This window comes from Lissotriton helveticus, chromosome 3_1 (genome assembly GCF_964261635.1).
Source record: "Lissotriton helveticus chromosome 3_1, aLisHel1.1, whole genome shotgun sequence".
Classification (NCBI taxonomy): domain Eukaryota; kingdom Metazoa; phylum Chordata; class Amphibia; order Caudata; family Salamandridae; genus Lissotriton; species Lissotriton helveticus.
In genome coordinates, this window is record NC_136061.1 from 405,826,884 (window position 1) to 405,839,964 (window position 13,081).

At 47.1% G+C, this 13,081-nt stretch overlaps 1 protein-coding gene across 3 annotated transcripts in view; it reads right to left on the reverse strand.

Annotated features, from left to right (window-relative positions):
• Positions 1-1,780: 1,780 nt before the first annotated feature.
• The window catches only part of ORC2 (origin recognition complex subunit 2), a 334,428-nt gene continuing 323,127 nt past the window's right edge, over positions 1,781-13,081 (reverse strand). For all 3 annotated transcript variants that reach the window (XM_078680185.1, XM_078680186.1, XM_078680187.1), the window contains one exon: positions 1,781-4,567. In XM_078680185.1, the coding sequence (XP_078536311.1) occupies positions 4,481-4,567 (87 nt within the window). In that variant the 3' untranslated portion in view covers positions 1,781-4,480. The remainder of the gene's footprint in view (positions 4,568-13,081) is intronic.

Below are 13,081 nucleotides of genomic sequence, written 5' to 3' on the forward strand. Positions count from 1 at the left end.
ACCCATCAGTTTGGAAGAGATTGCCACTGCCCTAGAAAAGCCTGCTACTGAAAAGCACCAGGCCCAAAGGGGTTCCAATAGACACACATTTAAATCATGTACCAACCTGTGGGCTCCTATATTGGCACAGCTGTGTAATGCCGCAGCTAGAGGACATCTGCCATTTTCTTGGACAGAGCATCATAGTCCCGATCTTTAAAAAAGGGAGCAGGGGGACACAAAGTGTTACCATCCAATATCCCTCCTCAGCTAAACGAATGGGCAAAATCCTACTAGAGAGGCTAGAATCCTGGGTGAAAGAAAATCCGATCCTAGCAGACTCCAAATAGGGGTTATAGAGGATGTGGGCACTACGGAACAATGTGCCAAACTCCATCTACTCATCAGCAAATACACCCTGGCTAAAGAAGGTCATATCCATTTATGCTTTGTCAATTTGAGCGGTGCATTTGATTGAGTAAACCACACTAGGATGTGGCAGTCATTGACCAACATGGGTGCCCCCATTGAGATCGGGACTTTCTTGTCACAGTTATATGCACAGTTAACGGCACAGATACGTTATGGGCAAAGCGAACGGGAAAAGTTACACCACGTTTCCAAGTAACACAAGGGATCTGTTAAGGATGCGTCCTTGCCCCACTTTTATTCTCGTTATCCATTAATGGAGTGGACGAATCCCTGCAAAAGATTAAGGCAGATGCCCCCAATGTTGGCAAACGCCCAACCCTGGTCCTCCTGTACACAGACTGCCGTTTTGATCTCTGGAACTGCCAATGGCCTCCAGCTGGTGATCAATTGCTTCATCTCGTATATGGGGAACAGGGACATGAAAATCAACCTAAAGAAAACATTTACCATGACGTGGGAATGAGAAGCCTAAAATGAAAATTCACCACATTAGGGGAGAAGCACTTGCCGAAACAAAGTTTTACTTACTTAGGTATTCACTTCTTTAGTAATGGACAATGGAGGACACATCTGAAAGCAGAAAAACTGAAATTTACAAGATGCTCAGAAGCCCTTTTTAGATTTACAGCCAAAATTGGGAATAAGCTCCTTAGAGAGCTCTTGACCCCATATGAAAATAAATGTATACCCAATGTTAACTATGGGGCCTCTGTTGGGCTCGACAAGGTGCCCCCTCTTACAGACACAAGACACGCTTCTTATGTAGATTACTTGCAGTGCCCTGTTTAACCTCCTCATACACAGTCCACAATAAACTGGCGCATCCTTATTTTGAGGATGCATTGCAGATAAGTCCCATCACCCTCTGACATAGTGTATGGAGCAAAGTTGGCACTAAATTCATGAGATAAGTGATAGCAGACTGCCTAATCCTGGAGTACAGAGCGAGAATTCCATGGCTGGCCTACGTGCATAGTCTTTTGAAGAAAATGGATGGGAACATGAGTATTGAGGGCCCTGCTAACATGTTACAAAAGGGTAAGAAAACTATCCTCCTGGGGAAAAGGATGGCCTATAGGGAATCTAGAGAGTGCCTTAAATCTACAGTGTCAACGTATCTCTCAAGTCCTGTGCAACAAAGTGTTCTGAGTTATCTTATTCTAGTATTGAACATCCAACACACATTTTATCTTACCTAGATTGCAAACTGGCAGTTTGCACTTTATGGTTGTCTATCCCAAAATGGAATTTTGCTTCCAAAAGATACTTAAAGGCTCATGTGATGGCAAGTCAAACCAGTCCACATTGCATTGTATTCTTTTCTGTAATTTGTACAGGGACCCGAGGAAACAAATATTGCAACCAATTATTTTTACACTAAAGATTTATTTATTACAAAGACGTTTTTAACTTCATCTGTAATCTTGATATTGTGGTTTTATGTCATAGAGTCTGTTCATTTAGAGACGAAAACTGCTTTCACACCTGGATGCTATAACATATGAAGTAGATCACTAAGGATATCAGATTTTTAAACAATCTGTTGCGTCCGACTATTATTACAGGTTTTTACTTTTGCCCATTTCTATTATTTTCAATTGAAGATCTAAAGCGTATTGAAGATGAGTAATGAGGACAGTAGACCTGTATCACCATAGCAGGGTCCTTTTGACAGATGGGGATTATACATGTTAAATAACCTCCATCTATTTGTTATTACATGACCATGACTTTTCTTCTACTGGCGACCGAACATTACTTTTAGATTTGCCCTTGTTCATCTAAACTGTGAATGTTTTGTGACTAATCTTCGAGACCAGCTCCTTCCCCGACCACTGGAAACGCGCAGAAAACAGGCCCAAGCTCAAGAAGCCCTTATGAGACCCGACGGACCTCAAAAACTACCAGCCCATCCTCCCATTTGCAGAAAAAGTCGCAGAGAAGACAGTCAACGCAGAACTAACAAGGTTTATCGAAGACAACGCCATCCTCAACCCTTCTCAATCAAGATTCTGAAGCTACCACAGCACCGAGACCACCTTACTCGCAGCCACCAACGACATCTGCACCCTCCTCGACCAAGGCCACACCGCAGCCCTGATTCTACTTGACCTGTCAGCAGCTTTCAACACCGTCTCCCACCACAAACTCGTAGCCAGACTACACGACGCCGGCATACAAGGCACTGCCCTCGACTGGATCAGAGCATTCCTCACCGGCAGGAGCCAAAGGATCAGACTGCCACCCTTCCTCTCCGAACCCACGGAAATCAACTGCGGAGTCCAACAGGGATCATCACGGAGCCCAACTCTCTAACATCTACATGGCTCCCCTCGCTGCCATCGTCCAACAGCACGGCCTCAGCATAGTCTCTTACGCCGACGACACCCAGTTCATACTCTTCCTCACCAAGGACCACATCACCACCAGACTCCACTTCCAGTAAGGAATGCAGGACGCCGCAGCCTGGATGAGCGATAGCTGCCTAAAAATCAACTTGGAGAAGACAGAAGTCCTCGTCCTCTGAACCACCGCTCGGCATAGAACACCACCTGGTGGCCCACCGCCCTCGGCAGCCCACCGACCCCCACAGACCACGGCAAGAACCTCAACATCGTACTAGACTCCTCCCTAGACTCCATGAATCGACAGGGCAACGCTGTCACCTCCAGTTGCTGCAACACCCTCCGTATCCTCCATAAGACCTTCAAATGGATCCCCCTCGAGGGAAGGAAGACAGTCACCCACACACTCATCACCAGCAGGCTGTACTACGGAAACGCCCTCTAAGCCGGCATTAACAAGACCCTACTCCGCAAGCTCCAGACAAAACAGAACACCGCTGCGAGACTCTTCCTCGGGATCCCTCGACACAAAAACATCAGCCAACACCTACGCAAGCTTCACTGGCTCCCCATCGAGAAAACAGTCACCTTCAAGATGCTCACCTACTCCTACAAATGCCTACACAACACCGGACACCAATACTTCAACAACAGAATCACCCTCCACGTACCCAAATGAAACCTCCGCTCCACCAACTTCCTCCTCGCCTAAACCCCGCACATCTGCAGAGCCAGAGCAGGAGGAAGATCCTTCTCCTATATTGCGGCCAAGCCCTGGAACGAGCTCCCCACTGACATCAGACGTGCCCCCTCCCTGAACACCTTCAGGAAGGCTCTGAAGACCTGGCTCTTCTAATTAAATGGAACTGCTGACTCTCCTCCTGCCCCCCAGCGCCTTGAGACCCTCACAGGTGAGTAGTGCACTTATAATTCCCCTTATTGATTGACTAATATGTATGAATTTTATCTTTCCATTTTAAATCTGTGAATGTTCTATGACTTACTAGTATGGATTTTATCTCTGTCTCTTTTATGGATTTTTTTATCAGAATAAAGATTTGTTTGACTTTGAACATAAGATAATATAAGCTACTCAATATTAAGTATGAATAAGAATGAAAAATAGGAAACATTCGAAGGGAGCCAGGGTCTCCCTCGGAAGCTTCTGAGGACACAAAAACAGGGTCAATGCACACTGATGGAGGAGGCCCACAGGTGTGTTGATGGACGACCAGTCGGTCTATTCTGAGTGCATACCTGTCTATGCATTAAAAATATACCAGATGGGAAATCCAACACTTTTTGGTAGATGTCCCGTCGCACCAGGCTTCAAATATTCCCCTTAGTTTTCAACCAGAAGATCATCAGATAATGAAAAAACAAAACAGGATTTTTCAAATAAATTTTGATTGCATACAAAAATACTTACACCAATTAATTGAATGTCAAAATGTACAATTCACCACCTAGTCATTAAATCAATAAGTATAGGTCTCTCAGTTCAAAGTATGATCAGATGTCTGCTTAGCTAGCACACGGACTTTATGATACGCTTTCAAGAAATTCTGTACACGAAAACAGCTCATCTAAATCCAACAATGACCTTTAGTTATTGCCATGAGTCTTTTGTCAGATGATGTTCCACTGTGGTGGCTGCCTACTCTCCGCAAACATGTAGCAGCTTTCTTCCTTAATAATTTCTACTTATTCGGACAGCATTAGTTTCACATCTCGCTGTCCTCCTTTTCTAAGAAATCAGTCAATGTCCCATGGTCCACAGGAATCGACAAGTACTCCACTCCATCTGCACCCTGTGGAATACAAAAAAACATAAGCCCATGAACACAGCTACTAAAAATAATTAAGGTAATATTAATTTACAAGAGCAAATATAGCCAGGCGATCTCCTTTGGCTCAAACCAGTACTGCGAGGCACACTTGAAAGTGATACTTGGCAAACAGAGGCTACAGATCACTTGTACTTTTGGCAAGTTGCTGTTTTTTTTTCTTCTTCAGTGGTTTGCTAATTTTTTTTAGCTTGTATGGGTTTATGGATTTTTACAAAGGAGGATCTAACATGCAATTCATTCGAACTACCCTGAAATGGGTACTTCACCATGATCAGCTAGGTTAGGTTCCCTCAGCATGAGAAGTCAATTCAAATGCACATACATTTATTGAATATATCCTCTTTAACAACTTTACAATTTACACTATTATAAAAAGAATAAATACACGTTGTAACACCAATATCAACAGTATCAAAAGACGTGTTTTTTCAGTATAGCAAATTCTTCAAAACAAGAAATTCCTTTCACAGTACATAAATCTAACACATATGCTGCTGTTGATTGACAGGGAGAGCTTGACACTGAAACCTCTGAACCGCTTGAGTTGTCAGTAATAATACTCCTTGTTTCCTAGGCACCATTAATACCAAGGGCACCATTAGTATAATAGTTATCAGCAGTACCCAAGAAAACCTGCAGTTATCACAAGCTTCTGGGGATGAGGGTGAAAACATGTTAATCTACTGCACTTCACAGTAGGACCAGCCACTTCCGGGGCTAGTAACATTTTCCGTTCTAGCATGTGCGGTGACTGCAGATACACATGCTGTGCATCAACTTTAAAGCAGTGCCCTCCCTAACTCATGGGTATTTAGTAGATGATGTAGGTGTGTGGTAAACAGGCCTTAAAACTGTCTGGCTAACAACTGCCTGCTGGCGGGCTAAGACAAACACATTAGTCCTTGATAAAAGTATGTTGTGTTAACCAGGTGGTCGCTTGGCAGACGTCAGCTACTGTATGTTCCCTAAGAAATCCATAATTGTTTCTTTCTTATGGTTGGAGGGTGCTTGAGGGTGATACAGGTAAGATTCTCTTAGCTTTATAGTAGCAGGTTTTGGTGCAATTGTCCATCCATCTTGCTGTATATGCCTTAGAGATGGAATGATGATACTAAGTTATTGCAAAGAGTTGGTCAGTCTTGTTAAGGGGCTTGGCCCTGCTCATGTAGTACATAGAGCTCTTATAATGTCTAACATGTGTAGAGCTCTTTCTGATGCTCTATATGTTTTCAGATAGAAGACTCGATAGTGTGACTGGTGAAAAGGTGATATCACATCGAAGAGAAATTAAGGATTAGTCCACAGAACAGCTCTATCTTTAATAGACCTGAATGAAAGGTTTTTGTAATGGGAGTGTTTGCAGCTTGCTAATGCATCTGAGAGAGGAAATAGCCACTAAATATGGTACCTGCCAGGAAAGGAACAGTAGCTGGCATGAGTGTAAAGGTTCGAAGGGCGGCTCAGTGAGCCTTGTGAGGACTACATTTAGGGTTCACACAAAGGTAAGCGGTATTTGAAGAGGCACTCCATCAAAGCTTTGACTACTTGGATCCTAAAGAGGGACAAATGTTCCCTGTTTTACAAGTAAACTGCTATGGCAGCTAGGTGAAGTGAGGCCTGACTGCTGACGGTTTCAAAGATAGCAGTTGATATCCTGGACATTGGCCTTTATGGGGTTAGGATTTTTGGAAATGGAGTACTGGACACATCTTTTGCACTTTCCGCATAACAGGCCTATGTGGTGGGCCTTAGAGGTTTTTGCAGAGTAGTCATGCATTCCTGAGGGAGCTTTACATTAGCAAACTCTAGGACTTGGGGTTCAGATCACTAGGTTGAGCTGTTTGTGGTCTGGATGGCTGATTGGGTCTTGACTGTGTGAGAAGGTATGACCTGATCAGCAGCACTTCGCAGGGCTGATGAACATTTCCAGGAGCATAGAGTTCAGGGCTGCCTGGCCCAAGGGACAGCCACCAGGATTAACATCAGTGACACCTGTCGAATTTTCCACACCACGTACAGGAGGAGTAGAAGAAGAGGAAAAGCACAGGTAAAGATCCCATATCAGTTAATCTAGAGTGCATTGCCCATGGACTGTCGGTGTGGGTACCCGGAGGCGAATCTTGGGCATTGTGTGTTTTTGGGGTGGAAGAAATACACCAATGTTGGGAATCCCTGTGTAGAACTTGCAGGTGGAGTTTCTACTTGTGAATGCGTTATTGCGCCCTGCTGAGCAGGTATGCAATGTCAACTCCACAGAAGATGTTCCACTAGGAGTTGTAAGTTATGGTGAGTCGCTCAATTACAGATCTGCTTTGCTAAGCTGACAGCTGGGGTGACTGCGTTGGTTTCTGCATGTAATACATTGCAGCCATGTCTGTCTTGATGAGAACTACCTTCTCTCAAACAAGGCTTTGAGGGCTAACTGTAGGGCCAGTAGTTCTAGTAAACTGACGTGCAGCACTTGAGTCGAGTGGCCCACACCCTCTGCACAGGCACAGAGAAACGCATCCCAACCTGTGAGGGAGGCGTTAATTGTAACTGTCTCCTGTGAAATCGGGACTGAGAACGGCTGCCTGCAGCAAGTTGTTCCTGTTCCACAAATGTAGAGAGCAGCGAGTGCTGGTCTTCTTCAACACTAGATCTTCCCTGTGAGCATCCACCCATGAGTGTGCTTCGCACTGCACTTTTGTAAGGGGGGAGCATGTAGAGGATGGCGTGTGGAGTACGTGAGGCCATCATTCCTAGGAGCTACACACGGTTTTGATCTTGAGCTGACCATCAGGCTAAAAAAATGAGATAGCAGCTGCTGCAATGCCAACACTCAACACTCTATGTAGGATGAGGAAGGCTTTCACTGAACATGCGTTCAACACAGATCCCAGGAAGGGTTGGATCTATTCAGGAAGGAGATAGGACTTGGTGGCATTTATGGAGAATTCCATGATGTGAAGCAGGGAAATCACTGCTCTAGTGTGCCCTAGGCATTGCTGGCTGCTGCCACTCTTAATCAGCCAATCATCCAGACAGGGGAAGATCCGAGTGCCCTACCCGTCGAAGATGGGCGCCACCACTGCTAGGCACTTTATGAACATACTTGGAGCCATGGTACCCCAAAAAGAAGTACTTTGAATTGGTTTACCACACAACAAAGGTATTGTGATAAGAAGGGTGGATGGGTATGTGGAAGTAGGTGTCCTTTAGGTCAAGCACAGCCGTGTAATAGCTTGGTCAGAGAAGATGGGTGGTGTCCTGCAGGGTTGTCATATGGAATTATTCTGACAGGATGTACTCCTTTAGAGGACTCAGGTCCAGGATGGGTATGAGGGAGGTGTCCTTTTTGGGAATGAGGAAGTAGAGAGAGTAGATGCCTTCTCCCTAATGGCTTGGAGGCAATCTATAAAGCCCCTTTCTGGAGGAGCACTTGTACCTCTTCCTTGAAAAGGCATAGATGGTCTCTGCTGAGGATGTGTCTCCTGGGGGAATGTTGGGCAGGGTTGTCGGGGGAATGTTGGGCAGGGTTGTCGGGGGAATGTTGGGCAGGGTTTTCAGGGGAATGTTGGGCAGGGTTGTCCAAAGTTCTAGACAGTAGGCACGGTGACCCACCACTAAAACTCACTTGTTTGATGTTATTTCCTCCCAGTGAGAGATGCAATCTTGTGATCTCTGTCCAACAGGTAACGTAGGATTGGTTGGAGGGAGGGGGGTTGTGGAGTGAGTCACTGCTTAGAGGTGGAAGTTCCTTTACCAGAGTCAACACTGCCCTTCCCTGTGTTTACCCTATCTGCACCTCTGTTGTAACCTCTGCTGGCCTACCGGCTGAAGGTATGCTGCTGTCTCTGATAAGACTATGCTAGTCTGGTGATGAAGCCTGGCTCCTACCCAAGGCAGCTGCTTATGAGTTGTTGTAGTTGGAGTTTGCAGAGCATCATAGACTTGGCAATCTTGCTCTCCTTTTTTATTTTTTCAAGCATCGTATCCTTCTGGGAACAAAAGAGATGTTCTCTGTCGAACTGGAGAAGTTGAAGGGCTGCTGCTGTACTTTTGTTTAACCTGGAGATGCGAAGCCAGGTGTGTTATCTGAGGAGGATGTTGGTGTTAATGCCCCTGGTGGCTGTGTCCGCAGCATTGGGAGTGCAACTAATGTTGACTTTCAAGACGGTCCTGAATTGGACACCTTCTCCTCCTTTTTCAGTACTCGTCTGTAAGGTATATGATGAGTTCCCGCACATCCTTTTACTGTGTTAATTGGAGAGGAGACGGACAGAATTGGCTATGCATCAGTGAGTTGTTGTTCCCGCCGCTACCCTCTTGCCAGCAGCGTTGTTTTTTGCCCGTTATAAAAAATTGGGATATTAGTTGAGGAGAGTAAGTAACCACCTCAAGTAATAATCAGAGTCCTTGTCAGGGTGAACCACTAAAGTCATTATATTAACCTGAGCTCAACCCCATGGTAGATATGGCATAGATCAAACAGGTTTAACTAAGATCGCAACGTGTAAAGTATTAATCCAGTACTATTTGTGCAGTACTAAAATGGTAATAAAGTCAAAATGCAACACAATAAAAACCCCAAAATGAATTTGGAAATTAGAGTAAAATTTAATAGAGAAAATGACTCCAATATGACAAAAATCCAATAAGAGGAACTAGATATATGAATTCTTGCACTTTTAAGTAGCAATAACTCCAAGAAGCACAAAGTGCCAATGACAGTCAATAGTCACGGTAGAACAGGACCGAGGTGCAATTTCACTCTGATTGTGATAGAGCACAAGACTGCTACAGTCACCAGGTTCGCACTGGTCAAAGATTTTATATTTGGGCTTTAGTTCTCCAAGTCCCAATCCACTACAGGAGTACACTTCTAAGGAGGCACTTAGAGACTCACAGGAAGGCAGGCAAAGGCCAACAGGAGGACCCAGTTCAGGTCCAGCTGCCACTGGTAAGCTTGGCAGTTGCAGGAAAAGGCCTCTTGTAGCTTATTGGGTGGTCAGCCTTATAACTCTTTGATTCCATTTCTTTGTCCTGAGTACAAGGAGAATAGATCTAGTCGTTTAGGCTCTTCTTAGGTATTCGACAGCTGGCCCAGTCCTTTTCTGATCTTCCACAGTTCCAGGAGTGTTCTAAAAAGGGTGCCAAGAGATGCCACATTTATGTCTGGCATGGGCCAGTGGGTGAAAATGACCCCCGAGTTAAGGTTCCCAGAGCTCATCCTATCCACTTTTGGCGTTTTCAAGATGGCTCAATTCTTCGGCCACAATAAACTCATGCTCTGAAAGGTAGGCGTGTGCCAAGTGTACCATGGTAACCCTAGTGTCCTTCCACACCAAACACTAAAATCCACTTTTAGCACCACTCTGAAAGGGGCGATCGCTCTGCCATTTGTCAGACCTGGAAGGAGTCCACAAATGGAATAGGATAGGAATCAATTATTTGGTTGGCGAACGGCAAGGCTCAGCCATGAAATCCTTTCAGGAGCTACAGGCCTAGCACTCTCTATCCATCACTCCGTTTCACAAATACCCACAGCTAAGCCATTAGGCCTCCCACTGCAAAGAACAAGTAGATCCCCAGAATACAGTCTACCCGAGGCCAAATTGCTCTGGGGTGCACATCTTATAAATAATTAACACTCAAGTCCCTAGCAAAATAAACCTTCTTAAACAAAACTGGTAGACCTGAATTGGCCACTGGATGAGGGAGGTTGGAGGGCAGTAGCAGCTGGTGTCAGGACAGAGTGGTGAGGCAGGGGTGGTAGGGGGGGGATGAAGAAAAAAAAAAGAACTTACCTGCCACTCTTCTGCTTCTCTCTGGCTTCAGTCCACTGCAGCACAGGCTCCCGGACTCCCCTGTGGCCAATCCAGGCACTGGTCTCTGAGAGCAGTGTCGGGATTGGCCTGAGCACCCTGGATTTGCACTCCCAGAGAGACTGGGAGCCTGTGTCTGCTGTCTCCAACCCGGCAACGCAGCTCAGGTTGGAGACATCTCATTGCAAATGTCGGTTTGGCCATCCTAAGATCGCTGGCCAAACCAACATGCGCACTGACAGCAGTGCGCATTACACCTGCAGCATGTCACCAATTAGGCCTCGCCCCCAAGAATGTTGGAGGGATGCATGTATGGTTCCCCCAGGTGCTGGCTATCTCCTCTCGCCTACAGTGTGTCCTGGTTAACTACCCACATGCTATACCCAAATGTGTCTGAAGAGTTGGCAAGCAGCATGCATCAAACTGAGCTTGCTGCGGCTCCCCAGAAGCCATCTTTTTTCATGGAGTTTGGTCTTGCTCATTTTTTTTTTTTTTTTTTTTTAAATCTGTTTATTTTTATTCGTGAATACAAATCAATACGAGTCACGATAGGCACATCTTTACAGTCAAGATAACTCTGCGGTTATACACGGGCAATTACATATCATTTGTGCTATTCTCCAAGGGCGCTATACATATGGATAGTCCGTAAACAGAGTCTAACCCCCTAAGCGTGTCTTACAGCTGAGGAGTAGGAGATACCCCGCTCTGTCCCTCTGCACAGGAGAGGACAAGTTCTGTGTAGCCGTGCCAACCTCCAAGTGAGTGCCATGTGCTAACATACAAAACAATTAACTGCGGCACCGTCACCAATTTGTATTCCTGCATGCCCCATTTCCCAGCCCCTCCAGGCCAGAGCCCCCCCTCCCGGCCCCTCAGTCAGGTGAATTACGTGACGCTCCGTGAAAGGCCTCCCCACCACCATGCCATGCAGTGTACCTGAGCATGCGTCTTGCGTGCCGGTCGCTGCGCCCCCAGCCCTCCCCTCTGTGTTGTCGGCCTAATGTTCCACCGCCCCTCCGTCCGCAGTGCCCCCTGCCTCCTGTAGGATGTCTAGGATAGTTTTTCCACCTTTCTGCCAAATGCTCCTTCCGAAGCCCTACTGTCTCCTCTCTCCGAATGGCTGTCCACTCTGCTGCGCGCGCCCAGGATGAGAGCGACAGAACCCACGCCGCTACACCAGGTGGGTCCCTCTACTTCCATCTCCTGGTGAGAAGTCGTACTGCCGTCACCATCCCTAGATCGAGGAATCTGGGCGAGGCTTTGTCCCTAGGCGGTCTCTTGAAGTGATGCAAGAGGTATTCGGGCCAATTGCAGGGGAAGACGCGGCCAGTACTCCGTGTCAGTAGCGCGTGAATATCGCTCCAGTAGGTTCCAAGGCCCAGGCAGCGCCACAAAATGTGGAGAAAGTCCGCATTCATTTCTCCGCATCTGGGGCAGGACGCATCCTCTCTGTGAAAGTATTTATTGATTAGGTCTGGAGTTAGATAGGCCCTGTGCACTATGTACACTTGGATCTGGCGGAATCTCATATTTCTAGGGATACGCACCGGACTTTTCAGGACCCGTTCCCACTCCTTGTCTGCCAACTCTCTTCCCATGTCCCTCTCCCATTTCACCCGCAGCGGAGTTAAGTCTTGTGCCGTATGTATTCGCAGGGATGCGGCAAACCATTTGACTAGATGCTTGCCCCTCCCCATTACGTGCAGGTACTGTATCGTCAGGTGTTGCATTGGCTCCACCGCCACATCTCCCCACGCGGCCGCCATGTGTGCCGTGAGGGACCTGTGCAATAGGAAGCCCCCTGGTGGGAGCCCAGCTTCTGCTACCAGCGGACACCCCCGCGCCGCACGGCCACCAGCTGCTGCGTGTGCCCCTCTGTGCCTGACTGCCTCGCCGCCGGTCTCGCGGCCGCCTTGCATCTCCCTTGCGCGCTGGTTCTGCTGTCTTGCCGGAATTTGTGCTTGTTTGTTTTCCAGAAGCCTGTGCTTGTTTTTGCCGTAATTTGTGCTTGTTGTACCATTAGTTTGTACTTGTTTTTGCCGTACTTTGAGCCTGTTTTTTTTCCCCGCAATTTGTGCTTGTTTTTTCGTGACTTTCTCTTTTCTGTCCTAACGTCCCCTCTCCCCCTGTTTTCGCTCTGTCCCCCCCCCATCTGTGCCAGTAGTAGTATTTTGTTTGTTGTGTACCCTTTTCCCGCCGCCCTCGCCGCTCTCCCTCCCCGCTTCCCGCCACCGCCAGTTGCCCCGCCCCTTTCTCTTTTGTTCCCTCCCCGCTCCCGCCTCCCAGCTGCCCCGCCCACCCGCGCACTTGGCCTTATATGGCGACCGTGCGACGCAGGTGAGTGTGACCCACTTGTGGGACACCCCCGCGCCGCACGGCCACCAGCTGCTGCGTGTGCCCCTCTGTGCCTGACTGCCTCGCCGCCGGTCTCGCGGCCGCCTTGCATCTCCCTTGCGCGCTGGTTCTGCTGTCTTGCCGGAATTTGTGCTTGTTTGTTTTCCAGAAGCCTGTGCTTGTTTTTGCCGTAATTTGTGCTTGTTGTACCATTAGTTTGTACTTGTTTTTGCCGTACTTTGAGCCTGTTTTCTTTTCCCGCAATTTGTGCTTGTTTTTTCGTGACTTTCTCTTTTCTGTCCTAACGTCCCCTCTCCCCCTGTCTTCGTTC